The 13,255-nt window shown below is 49.9% G+C and overlaps 1 protein-coding gene across 3 annotated transcripts in view; it reads left to right on the top strand.

The window, feature by feature from the left end:
* Nucleotides 1-13,255, top strand: part of VPS28 (VPS28 subunit of ESCRT-I) — a 140,712-nt gene that overhangs the window by 45,658 nt on the left and 81,799 nt on the right. For all 3 annotated transcript variants that reach the window (XM_056553104.1, XM_056553103.1, XM_056553105.1), the window contains 2 exons: nucleotides 6,897-6,934; nucleotides 8,845-8,934. In XM_056553104.1, coding sequence (XP_056409079.1) covers nucleotides 6,897-6,934; nucleotides 8,845-8,934 — 128 coding nt within the window. The remainder of the gene's footprint in view (nucleotides 1-6,896; nucleotides 6,935-8,844; nucleotides 8,935-13,255) is intronic.

The following is a 13,255-nucleotide window of genomic DNA, read 5'->3' as shown; positions in this document are numbered from 1 at the left end:
GATACTGGAGGCCTGTGCTAGCATTTCTCCTGCGGTGTATATAGTAGTATATAGCCGTGTATATGGATACTGGAGGCCTGTGCTAGCATTTCTCCTGCGGTGTGTATAGTAGTATATAGCAGTGTATATGGATACTGGAAGCCTGTGCTAGCATTTCTCCTGCGGTGTATATAGTATTATATAGCAGTGTATACGGATACTGGAAGCCTGTGCTAGCATTTCTCCTGCGGTGTATATAGTAGTATATAGTAGTGTATACAGATACTGGAAGCCTGTGCTAGCATTTCTCCTGCGGTGTATATAGCAGTGTATACGGATACTGGAAGCCTGTGCTAGCATTTCTCCTGCGGTGTGTATAGTAGTATATAGCAGTGTATATGGATACTGGAGGCCTGTGCTAGCATTTCTCCTGCGGTGTATATAGTATTATATAGCAGTGTATACGGATACTGGAAGCCTGTGCTAGCATTTCTCCTGCGGTGTATATAGCAGTATATAGAGAAGAGGGGGCATTGATATTCCAGCACATTGAACACATTTTATAAATGATCAGAAACTTGTAAATAACTCATGAAAGAAAAAAGTTACGTTAAAACCAAGCACATCAGGACTGCATGATGGGAGGTGGCTGAACACTTCTCCCCCCTCCCTTCCGGTCTCCTATGGGTCTCTATGACTTTCCCGGGTGTACTACCGCCCACGACTGAGTCCCTGGACTGAAGCCTACGTTATCGTGCAGGCTATGTGCGGGACAGGGCCTTACCCCCCCCCCCCCCCCCCCCCCGGCTTCAGTGGTGGATTTCTGTGGACTTCTGCTGTGTGCCCCCCGTGCCTAACTGAAGGAGGATCCGGGGAGTTGTGGTGGAGTCCTGGCCCGGCTTGTGAAGTGTGGCAGGCGGCGTGGACGGAGGTGTCGGAGGAGAAGGGAACTCTGGTGCAGCAGGGAGGCGTGTCCCCGGCGCGGAGAGGAGGGCACAGCGACGTCCTGCCGTGTGACCCAGTGAGACGCTGGGACACGTGATCCTGCTGAGGCTGCCACCAGGTTCGGACAGAGGCGTGGAGGAACAGAGGAGCCTGGTTGCCCGGGAGCACCTAGTAGCCGTGCGGAGGGATAGGTATTGGAGGACTGCCGCTCCAGAGGACTGGGTGAGATCGCTCCCTTTTCTTTCTTGCACCCTGAGTGGGTTATAATAGACATTAGACGCTGTTGTGGGTCCCGGCTGAGGTGCTTATATCCCCCCTGCACTATATTGAGTGTCCGTGCCAGTCCCCTTAAGACTCTGAACTTAATTAGAGCTAAAAACCTGAGGATTGATGGTATTTGAATCAAGGTGGCTCTGCCTGCTAAGTTGATTATCCGTATGCGCTGGAAGTTGTGTAAGGTGGAGAGGGCTGGGGTAAAACTCGGTTAACCACAAGTATTCTGCAGTATCCCACTTCCGTGTGCATCTGAAGCCGCATGGTCTTTCCCTGCATAGTATTTTACCATAGCCTGTTAGTGCTCCTAAAATAGGGGTACTGGGGGAATAGACCAGAGCAGACTATTAATTAATAAACGGTTCCTTAGTATGTGGTGATACCAGGTGATAAGCACGCATTAGCAAGGGTGTTCTAAAGTGTGGGACCCACTGCCCCTGGAAAATGGCGCCTAAACAAAATAAAACCAATAGCCCAAGTAAAGATCTAAAAAGTATAGATTTCACCGGGCGTGACCGTTAAAAGCCGAAGCCATAATAAACCCGCAATGGGGGACCAGACACTGGACTCTTCTACGGGGGAAAGAGAGGGGGAGCCCTCCTCCCCAGTTTTGGAAAAAATATTGTTTGCAGTGAATAAATGCAATACCTCTATTGACGTACTGTCTAATCAGGTGGGAGTAATAGGTGTGGACATTAATCTAATAAGGGACGACCTAAAAAAAATCAGAGAGAGATGCACTGAAGTGGAAACAAGGGTCTCAGTAATAGAGGATGAGGTGCACAAATTAAAGCTGGAAGTGCAAAAGACCACCGCAGTGAATAAAACCCTTACTCTGAAAATAAATGATTTGGAGGATTGAACGAGAAGAGGGAATTTAAGAATAGTGGGCATGTCGGAGGGGGAGGAGGGAAAAGATATACGCTCATTCTTGCAAGAGTGGCTGTCCTCTCAATGGGGAAAAGAAAATCTCTCTCCCCACTTCAGTATTGTCAGGGCCCATAGAATACCAGCTAAACCCCCTCCAGTGGGAAGTAGACCGTGCACGATAATCTTGAAATTGCTAAACGACAGAGATCGGGATAATATACTTGCAGCAGCTAGGAATAAAAAGGAAACACAATATAAGGGCAACAGGATAATGTTCTTCCCGGACTATGCATTGGACACTCACTAAGGAAGTGAAGAAAAGACTATGGTCGAATGGAATTACATTTTCACTGATGTTCCCTGCTAGATTGTTATAGAAAACAATAAGACTCTGTTTTTTGCCAGTCCGGGGGAGGCGGTTGAGTGGATGGACTCTCGGGGACTGAAAAATTGATTTAGAATAGATGGAGGAGTTACCGGAGGGGTGGGGACTCATGCTAGGAGAGATTTGCCTAGCTTTTGGGCAAGTCGTTGGGGGACGGGGGGGGGAAGAGGTTGGGGGGGTGAGGGGTAAGGTAATGGGGGGTGGGTGGATGGGTAATTAGGGGGGCAGATGGGGGGGACCTCGGGGACTACAGAGGGGTTATAGGGGGTTCTGTGATTGTTTTGGAAGTATTTTTTTTTATTTTTTTCCCCCCTCTCTCTCTCCCTCTAGCCATCTCTTTCTACCCTGCTCTGTGTCTTCTGCTTTTCGTCCTTAGGCAGACAGAGATAGAATATGAGTAAAATAAAACTGATAGCCTGGAATGTTCAGGGATTGGGGGAGAACACTAAAAGGATGGCAGTAATGGGTGTGATTAAGAACTACCTCCCATGTGTTCTCGGTTTACTGGAAACACATCTGACAAAGGACACGGTTCAGTTATTAAAAAGAAGTTGGTGGGGGAGTAGCTTCCATTCCTTTTTTACGTCTTGCTCACGGGGGGTATCAGTGTTCTTCCACAGAAATATAAAATGGGAACTACTGGGACAAAAGTTAGATCCATACGGGAGATTTGTGTTTTTGCACGGAAAATTATACTGATTGATCTATATTCCTCCCCCCTTCTTGCCAGAGGTCCTGATTAAACTTTTAGAATTTTGTGCTAATAGGGACAATTGTCCACTATTTATACAGGGGGACATGAACGGGGTGTTTTCAGAGGAACTGGACAGGTATCGCATACAGGGTAATATGGGGGGTGGTGGGGTTTCCCCCCTGGCTAAAATCTGTGCGGAGTTCGACTGGAAAGATATATGGAGGATGCAGAACCCGGAGGCTAGGAAATATTCCTGCTGGAGTAAATCTGGCCGAACTCTGTCCAGAATAGATACCTGTATAGGGAATGTTCTTGGTTGGGACAAGGTTAGTTGTGTACGTTATCTCACTCGCTGTCTGTCAGATCACGCGGCGATTGAGGTAACTATAAACACTGGAGGAGTAATGCCTAAAGGAAGGGATGCCTAAAATGAATGCTCATTGGCTGTGTCTCATTGAAAATGAAAGAATACGTAGTAATCTTGAGGAATATTTTGTAAATAATTGGGACACGGCAGATGACCATATGGTTTGGGAAGCAGGTAAAGCTTTCCTTAGGGGTGAAATAATAAGAGCTATTAAAAAGAAGAAACGAGAATTCAGAAGGAAGGAAGAAGCATTGAAAACAGCTTCTTCTAGAGCAGAAAGTTTGCAAATGTTAGACCCCCTTAGAGGAACATAGGATGGAATGGTCAAATTGCCAGGATGCCCTGGATGCATACTTGCTGGAAAAAAGTAAAAATAGGTGTTTATTTTTGGGCCAACAGAGACTCCTGGAAACTGGGCAACCCAGTAAGTTTTTGATGTCCCTAGTTAGAAATCAGAGAGGACCCCCGGGGATAACAAGGATAAAAGGGATGGGCTGGAAGGCATATGAAGGGACTAAGGAGGTAGTAAGGGAATTCCAGAAATACTATAACAAATTATATGAATCTGAGTGGAATGGAGATAGGGAGGAATTGACGAAATACCTGGACGGGATTGAGTTCCCCCAAGTGAAAGGGTTCACCAGGGAAGAGATGGAGGGGTTAGTAACAACAGGGCAATTAAGTTTCGCCCTGAATAAAATCAGGGGTAACACTGCCCCCGGAAGTGATGGCCTCCCCTTTGAGGTGTATAGGAGGTATGGAAGATGTCTGCTGCCCACGCTAGTTAGGGTGCTCTCCACTAGCTTGAAGAAAATGCAGTTACCGGTTTCTATGAGAGAATCTTTAATAATGATTCTCCCCAAGGAAGGCAAGGATGGGGAAGAGATGGGCTCTTATAGGCCCATCTCTTTACTTAATACCGATATCAAGATCTGTTCGAAGGCCTTGGCACTTAGAATACAGAGGGTGATAGGAGATCTAGTCCATAGAGACCAATGTGGCTTTATCCCAGGCAGAATGGCTTGTCATAATATTTTTAGAGTAATGGAAGTTCCTATGGCAGACTCTGGGGCATTTTGGGTTTGGTGGTAAGTTGGTGGAAATGATTCCCCTTTTGTACTCGGGGTCGGTAGCAAGGATCTTGCTGGAGGGTGGCTTATCTGAACAATTTTGCCTTTCGAGGGGGACAAGGCAGGGTTGTCCTCTCTCTCCCTTGCTCTTCGCCCTAAGTACAGAACCATTAGCAATTAAAATAAGATCGGAGGAAGGTATAGACTGTCATTATATGCCGACGACATTCTGGTATTCTTGAGGAGGGAGGGGGACCTCAGTAGTACGATGAATATAATTAAGAGATTTGGGGTATACTGGGGGTTGGAGATAGATTGGGGAAAATCTACTCTTTTGCCCCTGGGAGAAGAAGGAAGTTGGTCATGTACGGACTTGAAGGTGTTAGGAAGAGAGGGCCACTTCCCTTATTTAGGAATTAAGATTTCAGGAAAATTAGAGGAACATCATGAGGGGTAGTTGGTAAAGTGATTTTTTTATGAGGGTGTGTAATCTTTCTTTTTTTTCTTTTTCTTCTTTAACTCCTTGTTTATTATTGGCTAATTGATGTATGGTTTTGTAAACCTAATAAAGCATTTGAAAAAAAAGAACAAGCACATATTGGGAATTTCACAAGAAAAACAATTAAGTTTGATGTGTCACATGACTCTCTTCCTATTGAAAAAACAAAAGTGGGATTCAAAATGGCCGACTTCAAAATGGCCTCCATGGTCACCACCCATCTTGTAAAGTTCCCCCCTCACATATACTACTACATATGTGCCACAAACAGGAAGTTATCACCAACCATTCCCATTTTATTAAGGTGTATCCATAGAAATGGCGCAACCTGTATTATTATACATTGATGTCTCCTGAGGTTGGGACTCCTCCAGGTTAGTGTACATTAATATGTCCTGGAGATGGGTTATGGACTCCCCCATGTTATACAGCGATGTGTCCTGGGGATGGGTTATGGGCTCCCCCATGTTATACAGTGATGTGTCCTGGGGATGGGTTATGGACTCCCCCATGTTATACAAGGATGTGTCCTGGGGATGGGTTATGGACTCCGCCATGTTATACAGTGATGTGCCCTGGGGATGGGTTATGGACTCCCCCATGTTATACAATGATGTGTCCTGGAGATGGGTTATGGACTCCCCCATGTTATACAATGATGTGTCCTGGGGATGGGTTATGGGCTCCCCCATGTTATGCAGCGATGTGTCCTAGGTTAGTGTACATTAATGTGTCCTGGGGATGGGTTATGGACTCCCCCATGTTATACAATGATGTGTCCTGGAGATGGGTTATGGACTCCCCCATGTTATACAGTGATGTGTCCTGGGGATGGGTTATGGGCTCCCCCATGTTATGCAGCGATGTGTCCTAGGTTAGTGTACATTAATGTGTCCTGGGGATGGGTTATGGGCTCCTCCATGTTATTAGTATACAGTGATGTGCCCTGGGGATGGGTTATGGACTCCCCCATGTTATACAATGATGTGCCCTGGGGATGGGTTATGGACTCCCCCATGTTATACAAGGATGTGTCCTGGGGATGGGTTATGGACTCCGCCATGTTATACAGTGATGTGTCCTGGGGATGGGTTATGGGCTCCCCCATGTTATACAGTGATGTGCCCTGGGGATGGGTTATGGACTCCCCCATGTTATACAATGATGTGCCCTGGGGATGGGTTATGGACTCCCCCATGTTATACAAGGATGTGTCCTGGGGATGGGTTATGGACTCCGCCATGTTATACAGTGATGATGTGTCCTGGGGATGGGTTATGGGCTCCCCCATGTTATGCAGCGATTTGTCCTGGGGATGGGTTATGGGCTCCTCCATGTTATTAGTATACAGCGATGTGTCCTGGGGATGGGTTATGGACTCCGCCATGTTATACAGTGATGTGTCCTGGGGATGGGTTATGGGCTCCCCCATGTTATACAGTGATGTGCCCTGGGGATGGGTTATGGACTCCCCCATGTTATACAAGGATGTGTCCTGGGGATGGGTTATGGACTCCCCCATGTTATACAAGGATGTGTCCTGGGGATGGGTTATGGACTCCCCCATGTTATTAGTATACAGTGATGTGTCCTGGGGATGGGTTATGGACTCCCCCATGTTATACAGTGATGTGTCCTGGGGATGGGTTATGGACTCCCCCATGTTATACAGCGATGTGTCCTAGGTTAGTGTACATTAATGTGTCCTGGGGGGTCTGATTGTCCTAACCGTTCATACTGCAGGTGCTGGGGGCTTCGGGTAGAGATTTCTCTGGCTCTTGTCTCTATAATTTTCTTTTCTGAATCTATTACAGGAGGTGAAGCTGTATAAGAACGCCCGGGAGAGAGAGAAGTATGATCATATGTTTATGTGTGACCCTATAGCAGATGTCTCGTTCTGTACCCCATACATTGGTATAATGATAGATCTGACCCTATAGTAGATGTCTCGTTCTGTACCCCATACATTGGTATAATGATAGATCTGATCCTATAGTAGATGTCTCGTTCTGTACCCCATACATTGGTATAGTGATAGATCTGACCCTATAGCAGATGTCTCGTTCTGTACCCCATACATTGGTATAATGATAGATCTGACCCTATAGCAGATGTCTTGTTCTGTACCCCATACATTGGTATAATGATAGATCTGATCCTATAGCAGATGTCTCGTTCTGTACCCCATACATTGGTATAATGATAGATCTGACCCTATAGCAGATGTCTCGTTCTGTACCCCATACATTGGTATAATGATAGATCTGATCCTATAGCAGATGTCTTGTTCTGTACCCCATACATTGGTATAATGATAGATCTGACCCTATAGCAGATGTCTCGTTCTGTACCCCATACATTGGTATAGTGATAGATCTGACCCTATAGTAGATGTCTCGTTCTGTACCCCATACATTGGTATAATGATAGATCTGACCCTATAGTAGATGTCTCGTTCTGTACCCCATACATTGGTATAATGATAGATCTGACCCTATAGTAGATGTCTCGTTCTGTACCCCATACATTGGTATAGTGATAGATCTGACCCTATAGTAGATGTCTCGTTCTGTACCCCATACATTGGTATAGTGATAGATCTGACCCTATAGTAGATGTCTCGTTCTGTACCCCATACATTGGTATAGTGATAGATGTGACCCTATAGTAGATGTCTCGTTCTGTACCCCATACATTGGTATAATGATAGATCTGACCCTATAGTAGATGTCTCGTTCTGTACCCCATACATTGGTATAATGATAGATCTGATCCTATAGCAGATGTCTCGTTCTGTACCCCATACATTGGTATAGTGATAGATCTGATCCTATAGCAGATGTCTCGTTCTGTACCCCATACATTGGTATAATGATAGATCTGATCCTATAGTAGATGTCTCGTTCTGTACCCCATACATTGGTATAGTGATAGATCTGATCCTATAGCAGATGTCTCGTTCTGTACCCCATACATTGGTATAATGATAGATCTGACCCTATAGCAGATGTCTCGTTCTGTACCCCATACATTGGTATAGTGATAGATCTGACCCTATAGCAGATGTCTCGTTCTGTACCCCATACATTGGTATAATGATAGATCTGACCCTATAGCAGATGTCTCGTTCTGTACCCCATACATTGGTATAATGATAGATCTGATCCTATAGCAGATGTCTCGTTCTGTACCCCATACATTGGTATAATGATAGATCTGACCCTATAGCAGATGTCTCGTTCTGTACCCCATACATTGGTATAGTGATAGATCTGACCCTATAGCAGATGTCTCGTTCTGTACCCCATACATTGGTATAGTGATAGATCTGACCCTATAGTAGATGTCTCGTTCTGTACCCCATACATTGGTATAATGATAGATCTGATCCTATAGCAGATGTCTCGTTCTGTACCCCATACATTGGTATAGTGATAGATCTGATCCTATAGCAGATGTCTCGTTCTGTACCCCATACATTGGTATAGTGATAGATCTGACCCTATAGCAGATGTCTCGTTCTGTACCCCATACATTGGTATAATGATAGATCTGACCCTATAGCAGATGTCTCGTTCTGTACCCCATACATTGGTATAATGATAGATCTGACCCTATAGCAGATGTCTCGTTCTGTACCCCATACATTGGTATAGTGATAGATCTGACCCTATAGCAGATGTCTCGTTCTGTACCCCATACATTGTGGGGATGAGGCCTCGTCTGCTTTACCTGTGCTATTTCCTTCCTTCATCCATACAGATATGACAATATGGCCGAGCTGTTTGCTGTTGTGAAGACCCTTCAGGCGCTGGAGAAAGCTTATATCAAGGACTGTGTGTCACCCAGCGAGTAAGTGTCCACGTTCTCCTCCATAAGTGATCCTCCCCACAGTTCTGTCCTCCACCCATAGGACAGTCCTATCCTCTATAGTAATGGATAGTATAGGATGTGGGGTCTCATTCTGGGGAGGGATATGGGGTCTCATTCTGGGGAGGGTTGTGGGGTCTCATTCTGGGGAGGGTTGTGGGGTCTCATTCTGGGGAGGGTTGTGGGGTCTCACATTGGGGAGGGTTGTGGGGTCTCACACTGGGGAGGATTGTGGTGTCTCATTCCGGGGAGAGATGTGGGGTCTGATTCTGGGGAGGGATGTGGGGTCACATGCTGCGGGGGTTGTGGGGTCTCATACTGGGGAGGGATGTGGGGTCCCATACTGGGGAGCGATGTGGGGTCTCATACTGGGGAGGGTTGTGGGGTCTCATTCTGGGGAGGTATGTGGGGTCTGATTCTGGGGAGGGATGTGGGGTCTGATTCCGGGGAGGGATGTGGGGTCTCATTCTGGGGAGGGATTTGTGATCTGATTCTGAGGAGGGTTGTGGGGTCTCATACTGGGGAGGGTTGTGGGGTCTCATTCTGGGGAGGGATGGGGGGTTTCATTCTGGGGAGGGTTATGGGGTCACATGCTGGGGGGGTTGTGGGATCTCATACTGGGGAGCGATGTGGGGTCTCATACTGGGGAGGGTTGTGGGGTCTCATTCTGGGGAGGGATGTGGGGTCTCATTCTGGGGAGGGATGTGGGGTCTCATTCTGGGGAGGGTTGTGGGGTCTCATTCCGGGGAGGGTTGTGGGGTCTCACTCTGGGGAGGGTTTTGGGGCCTCATTCTGGGGAGGGTTGTGGGGTCTCATTCTGGGGAGGGTTGTAGGGTCTCACATTGGGGAGGGTTGTGGGGTCTCACTCTGGGGAGGGTTGTGGGGTCTCATTCTGGGGAGGATTGTGGTGTCTCATTCTGGGGAGGGATGTGAGGTCTCATTCTGGGGAGGGATTTGTGATCTTATTCTGAGGAGGGTTGTGGGGTCTAATTCCAGGGAGGGTTGTGGAGTCTCATTCTGGGGAGGGTTGTGGGGTCTCATTCTGGGGAGGGTTGTGGGGTCTCACATTGGGGAGGGTTGTGGGGTCTCACACTGGGGAGGGTTGTGGGGTCTCACGCTGGGGAGGATTGTGGTGTCTCATTCCGGGGAGAGATGTGGGGTCTCATTCCGGGGAGAGATGTGGGGTCTCATTCCGGGGAGGGATTTGTGATCTTATTCTGAGGAGGGTTGTGGGGTCTCATTCCAGGGAGGGTTGTGGAGTCTCATTCTGGGGAGGGATGTGGGGTCACATGCTGGGGAGGGTTGTGGGGTCTCACTCTGGGGAGGGTTGTGGGGTCTCATTCCGGGGAGGGTTGTGGGGTCTCACTCTGGGGAGGGTTTTGGGGCCTCATTCTGGGGAGGGTTGTGGGGTCTCATTCTGGGGAGGGTTGTGGGGTCTCACGCTGGGGAGGATTGTGTTGTCTCATTCCGGGGAGAGATGTGGGGTCTCATTCTGGGGAGGGATTTGTGATCTTATTCTGAGGAGGGTTGTGGGGTCTCATTCTGGGGAGGGTTGTGGGGTCTCATTCCGGGGAGGGTTGTGGGGTCTCATTCCGGGGAGGGTTGTGGAGTCTCATTCTGGGAAGGGATGTGGGGTCACATGCTGGGGTGGGTTGTGGGGTCTCATTCTGGGGAGGGTTGTGGGGTCTCATTCCGGGGAGGGTTGTGGGGTCTCATTCCGGGGAGGGTTGTGGAGTCTCATTCTGGGGAGGGATGTGGGGTCACATGCTGGGGAGGGTTGTGGGGTCTCATACTTGGGAGGGTTGTGGGGTCTCATTCTGGGGAGGTATGTGGGGTCTGATTCTGGGGAGGGTTGTGGGGTCTCATTCTGGGGAGGGATGGGGGGTCTCATTCTGGGGAGGGTTGTGGGGTCCCATACTGGGGAGCGATGTGGGGTCTCATACTGGGGAGGGTTGTGGGGTCTCATTCTGGGGAGGGTTGTGGGGTCTCACATTGGGGAGGGTTGTGGGGTCTCACACTGGGGAGGGTTGTGGGGTCTCACGCTGGGGAGGATTGTGTTGTCTCATTCCGGGGAGAGATGTGGGGTCTCATTCTGGGGAGGGATTTGTGATCTTATTCTGAGGAGGGTTGTGGGGTCTCATTCCAGGGAGGGTTGTGGAGTCTCATTCTGGGAAGGGATGTGGGGTCACATGCTGGGGTGGGTTGTGGGGTCTCATTCTGGGGAGGGTTGTGGGGTCTCATTCCGGGGAGGGTTGTGGAGTCTCATTCTGGGGAGGGATGTGGGGTCACATGCTGGGGAGGGTTGTGGGGTCTCATACTTGGGAGGGTTGTGGGGTCTCATTCTGGGGAGGTATGTGGGGTCTGATTCTGGGGAGGGTTGTGGGGTCTCATTCTGGGGAGGGATGGGGGGTCTCATTCTGGGGAGGGTTGTGGGGTCCCATACTGGGGAGCGATGTGGGGTCTCATACTGGGGAGGGTTGTGGGGTCTCATTCTGGGGAGGTATGTGGGGTCTGATTCTGGGGAGGGATGTGGGGTCTCATACTGGGGAGGGTTGTGGGGTCTCATTCTGGGGAGGGATGGGGGGTCTCATTCTGGGGAGGGTTATGGGGTCTCAATCTGGGGAGGGTTATGGGGTCACATGCTGGGGGGGTTGTGGGGTCTCATACTAGGGAGGGATGTGGGGTCTCATACTGGGGAGCGATGTGGGGTCTCATACTGGGGAGCGATGTGGGGTCTCATACTGGGGAGGTATGTGGGGTCTCATTCTGGGGAGGGATGTGGGGTCTCATTCTGGGGAGGGATGTGGGGTCTCATTCTGGGGAGGGATGTGGGGTCTCATACTTGGGAGGGTTGTGGGGTCTCATACTGGGGAGGGTTGTGGGGTCTCATTCTGGGGAGGGTTGTGGGGTCTCATTCTGGGGAGGGATGGGGGGTCTCATTCTGGGGAGGGTTGTGGGGTTACATGCTGGGGGGGTTGTGGGGTCTCATACTGGGGAGCGATGTGGGGTCACATGCTGGGGGGGTTGTGGGGTCTCATACTGGGGAGGGATGTGGGGTCCCATACTGGGGAGCGATGTGGGGTCTCATACTGGGGAGGGTTGTGGGGTCTCATACTGGGGAGGGTTGTGGGGTCTCATTCTGGGGAGGTATGTGGGGTCTCATACTGGGGAGGGTTGTGGGGTCTCATTCTGGGGAGGGATGGGGGGTTTCATTCTGGGGAGGGTTATGGGGTCACATGCTGGGGGGGTTGTGGGGTCTCATACTGGGGAGGGATGTGGGGTCTGATTCCGGGGAGGGATGTGGGGTCTCATTCTGGGGAGGGATTTGTGATCTTATTCTGAGGAGGGTTGTGGGGTCTCATTCCAGGGAGGGTTGTGGAGTCTCATTCCGGGGAGGGTTGTGGGGTCTCATTCCGGGGAGGGTTGTGGAGTCTCATTCTGGGGAGGGATATGGGGTCACATGCTGGGGAGGGTTGTGGGGTCTCATACTTGGGAGGGTTGTGGGGTCTCATTCTGGGGAGGTATGTGGGGTCTGATTCTGGGAAGGGTTGTGGGGTCTCATTCTGGGGAGGGATGGGGGGTCTCATTCTGGGGAGGGTTGTGGGGTCCCATACTGGGGAGCGATGTGGGGTCTCATACTGGGGAGGGTTGTGGGGTCTCATTCTGGGGAGGTATGTGGGGTCTGATTCTGGGGAGGGATGTGGGGTCTCATACTGGGGAGGGTTGTGGGGTCTCATTCTGGGGAGGGATGGGGGGTCTCATTCTGGGGAGGGTTATGGGGTCTCAATCTGGGGAGGGTTATGGGGTCACATGCTGGGGGGGTTGTGGGGTCTCATACTAGGGAGGGATGTGGGGGTCTCATACTGGGGAGCGATGTGGGGTCTCATACTGGGGAGCGATGTGGGGTCTCATACTGGGGAGGGATGTGGGGTCTCATACTTGGGAGGGTTGTGGGGTCTCATTCTGGGGAGGGTTGTGGGGTCTCATTCTGGGGAGGGATGGGGGGTCTCATTCTGGGGAGGGTTGTGGGGTTACATGCTGGGGGGTTGTGGGGTCTCATACTGGGGAGCGATGTGGGGTCACATGCTGGGGGGGTTGTGGGGTCTCATACTGGGGAGGGATGTGGGGTCCCATACTGGGGAGCGATGTGGGGTCTCATACTGGGGAGGGTTGTGGGGTCTCATTCTGGGGAGGTATGTGGGGTCTGATTCTGGGGAGGGATGTGGGGTCTCATACTGGGGAGGGATGTGGGGTCTCATTCTGGGGAGGGATGTGGGGTCTCATACTTGGGAGGGTTGTGGGG

Source organism: Hyla sarda, unplaced genomic scaffold (assembly GCF_029499605.1).
Source record: "Hyla sarda isolate aHylSar1 unplaced genomic scaffold, aHylSar1.hap1 scaffold_236, whole genome shotgun sequence".
NCBI lineage: Eukaryota > Metazoa > Chordata > Amphibia > Anura > Hylidae > Hyla > Hyla sarda.
Note: the sequence above shows the minus strand (reverse complement) of the source record. Positions and strands in the feature narration are given on the sequence as shown.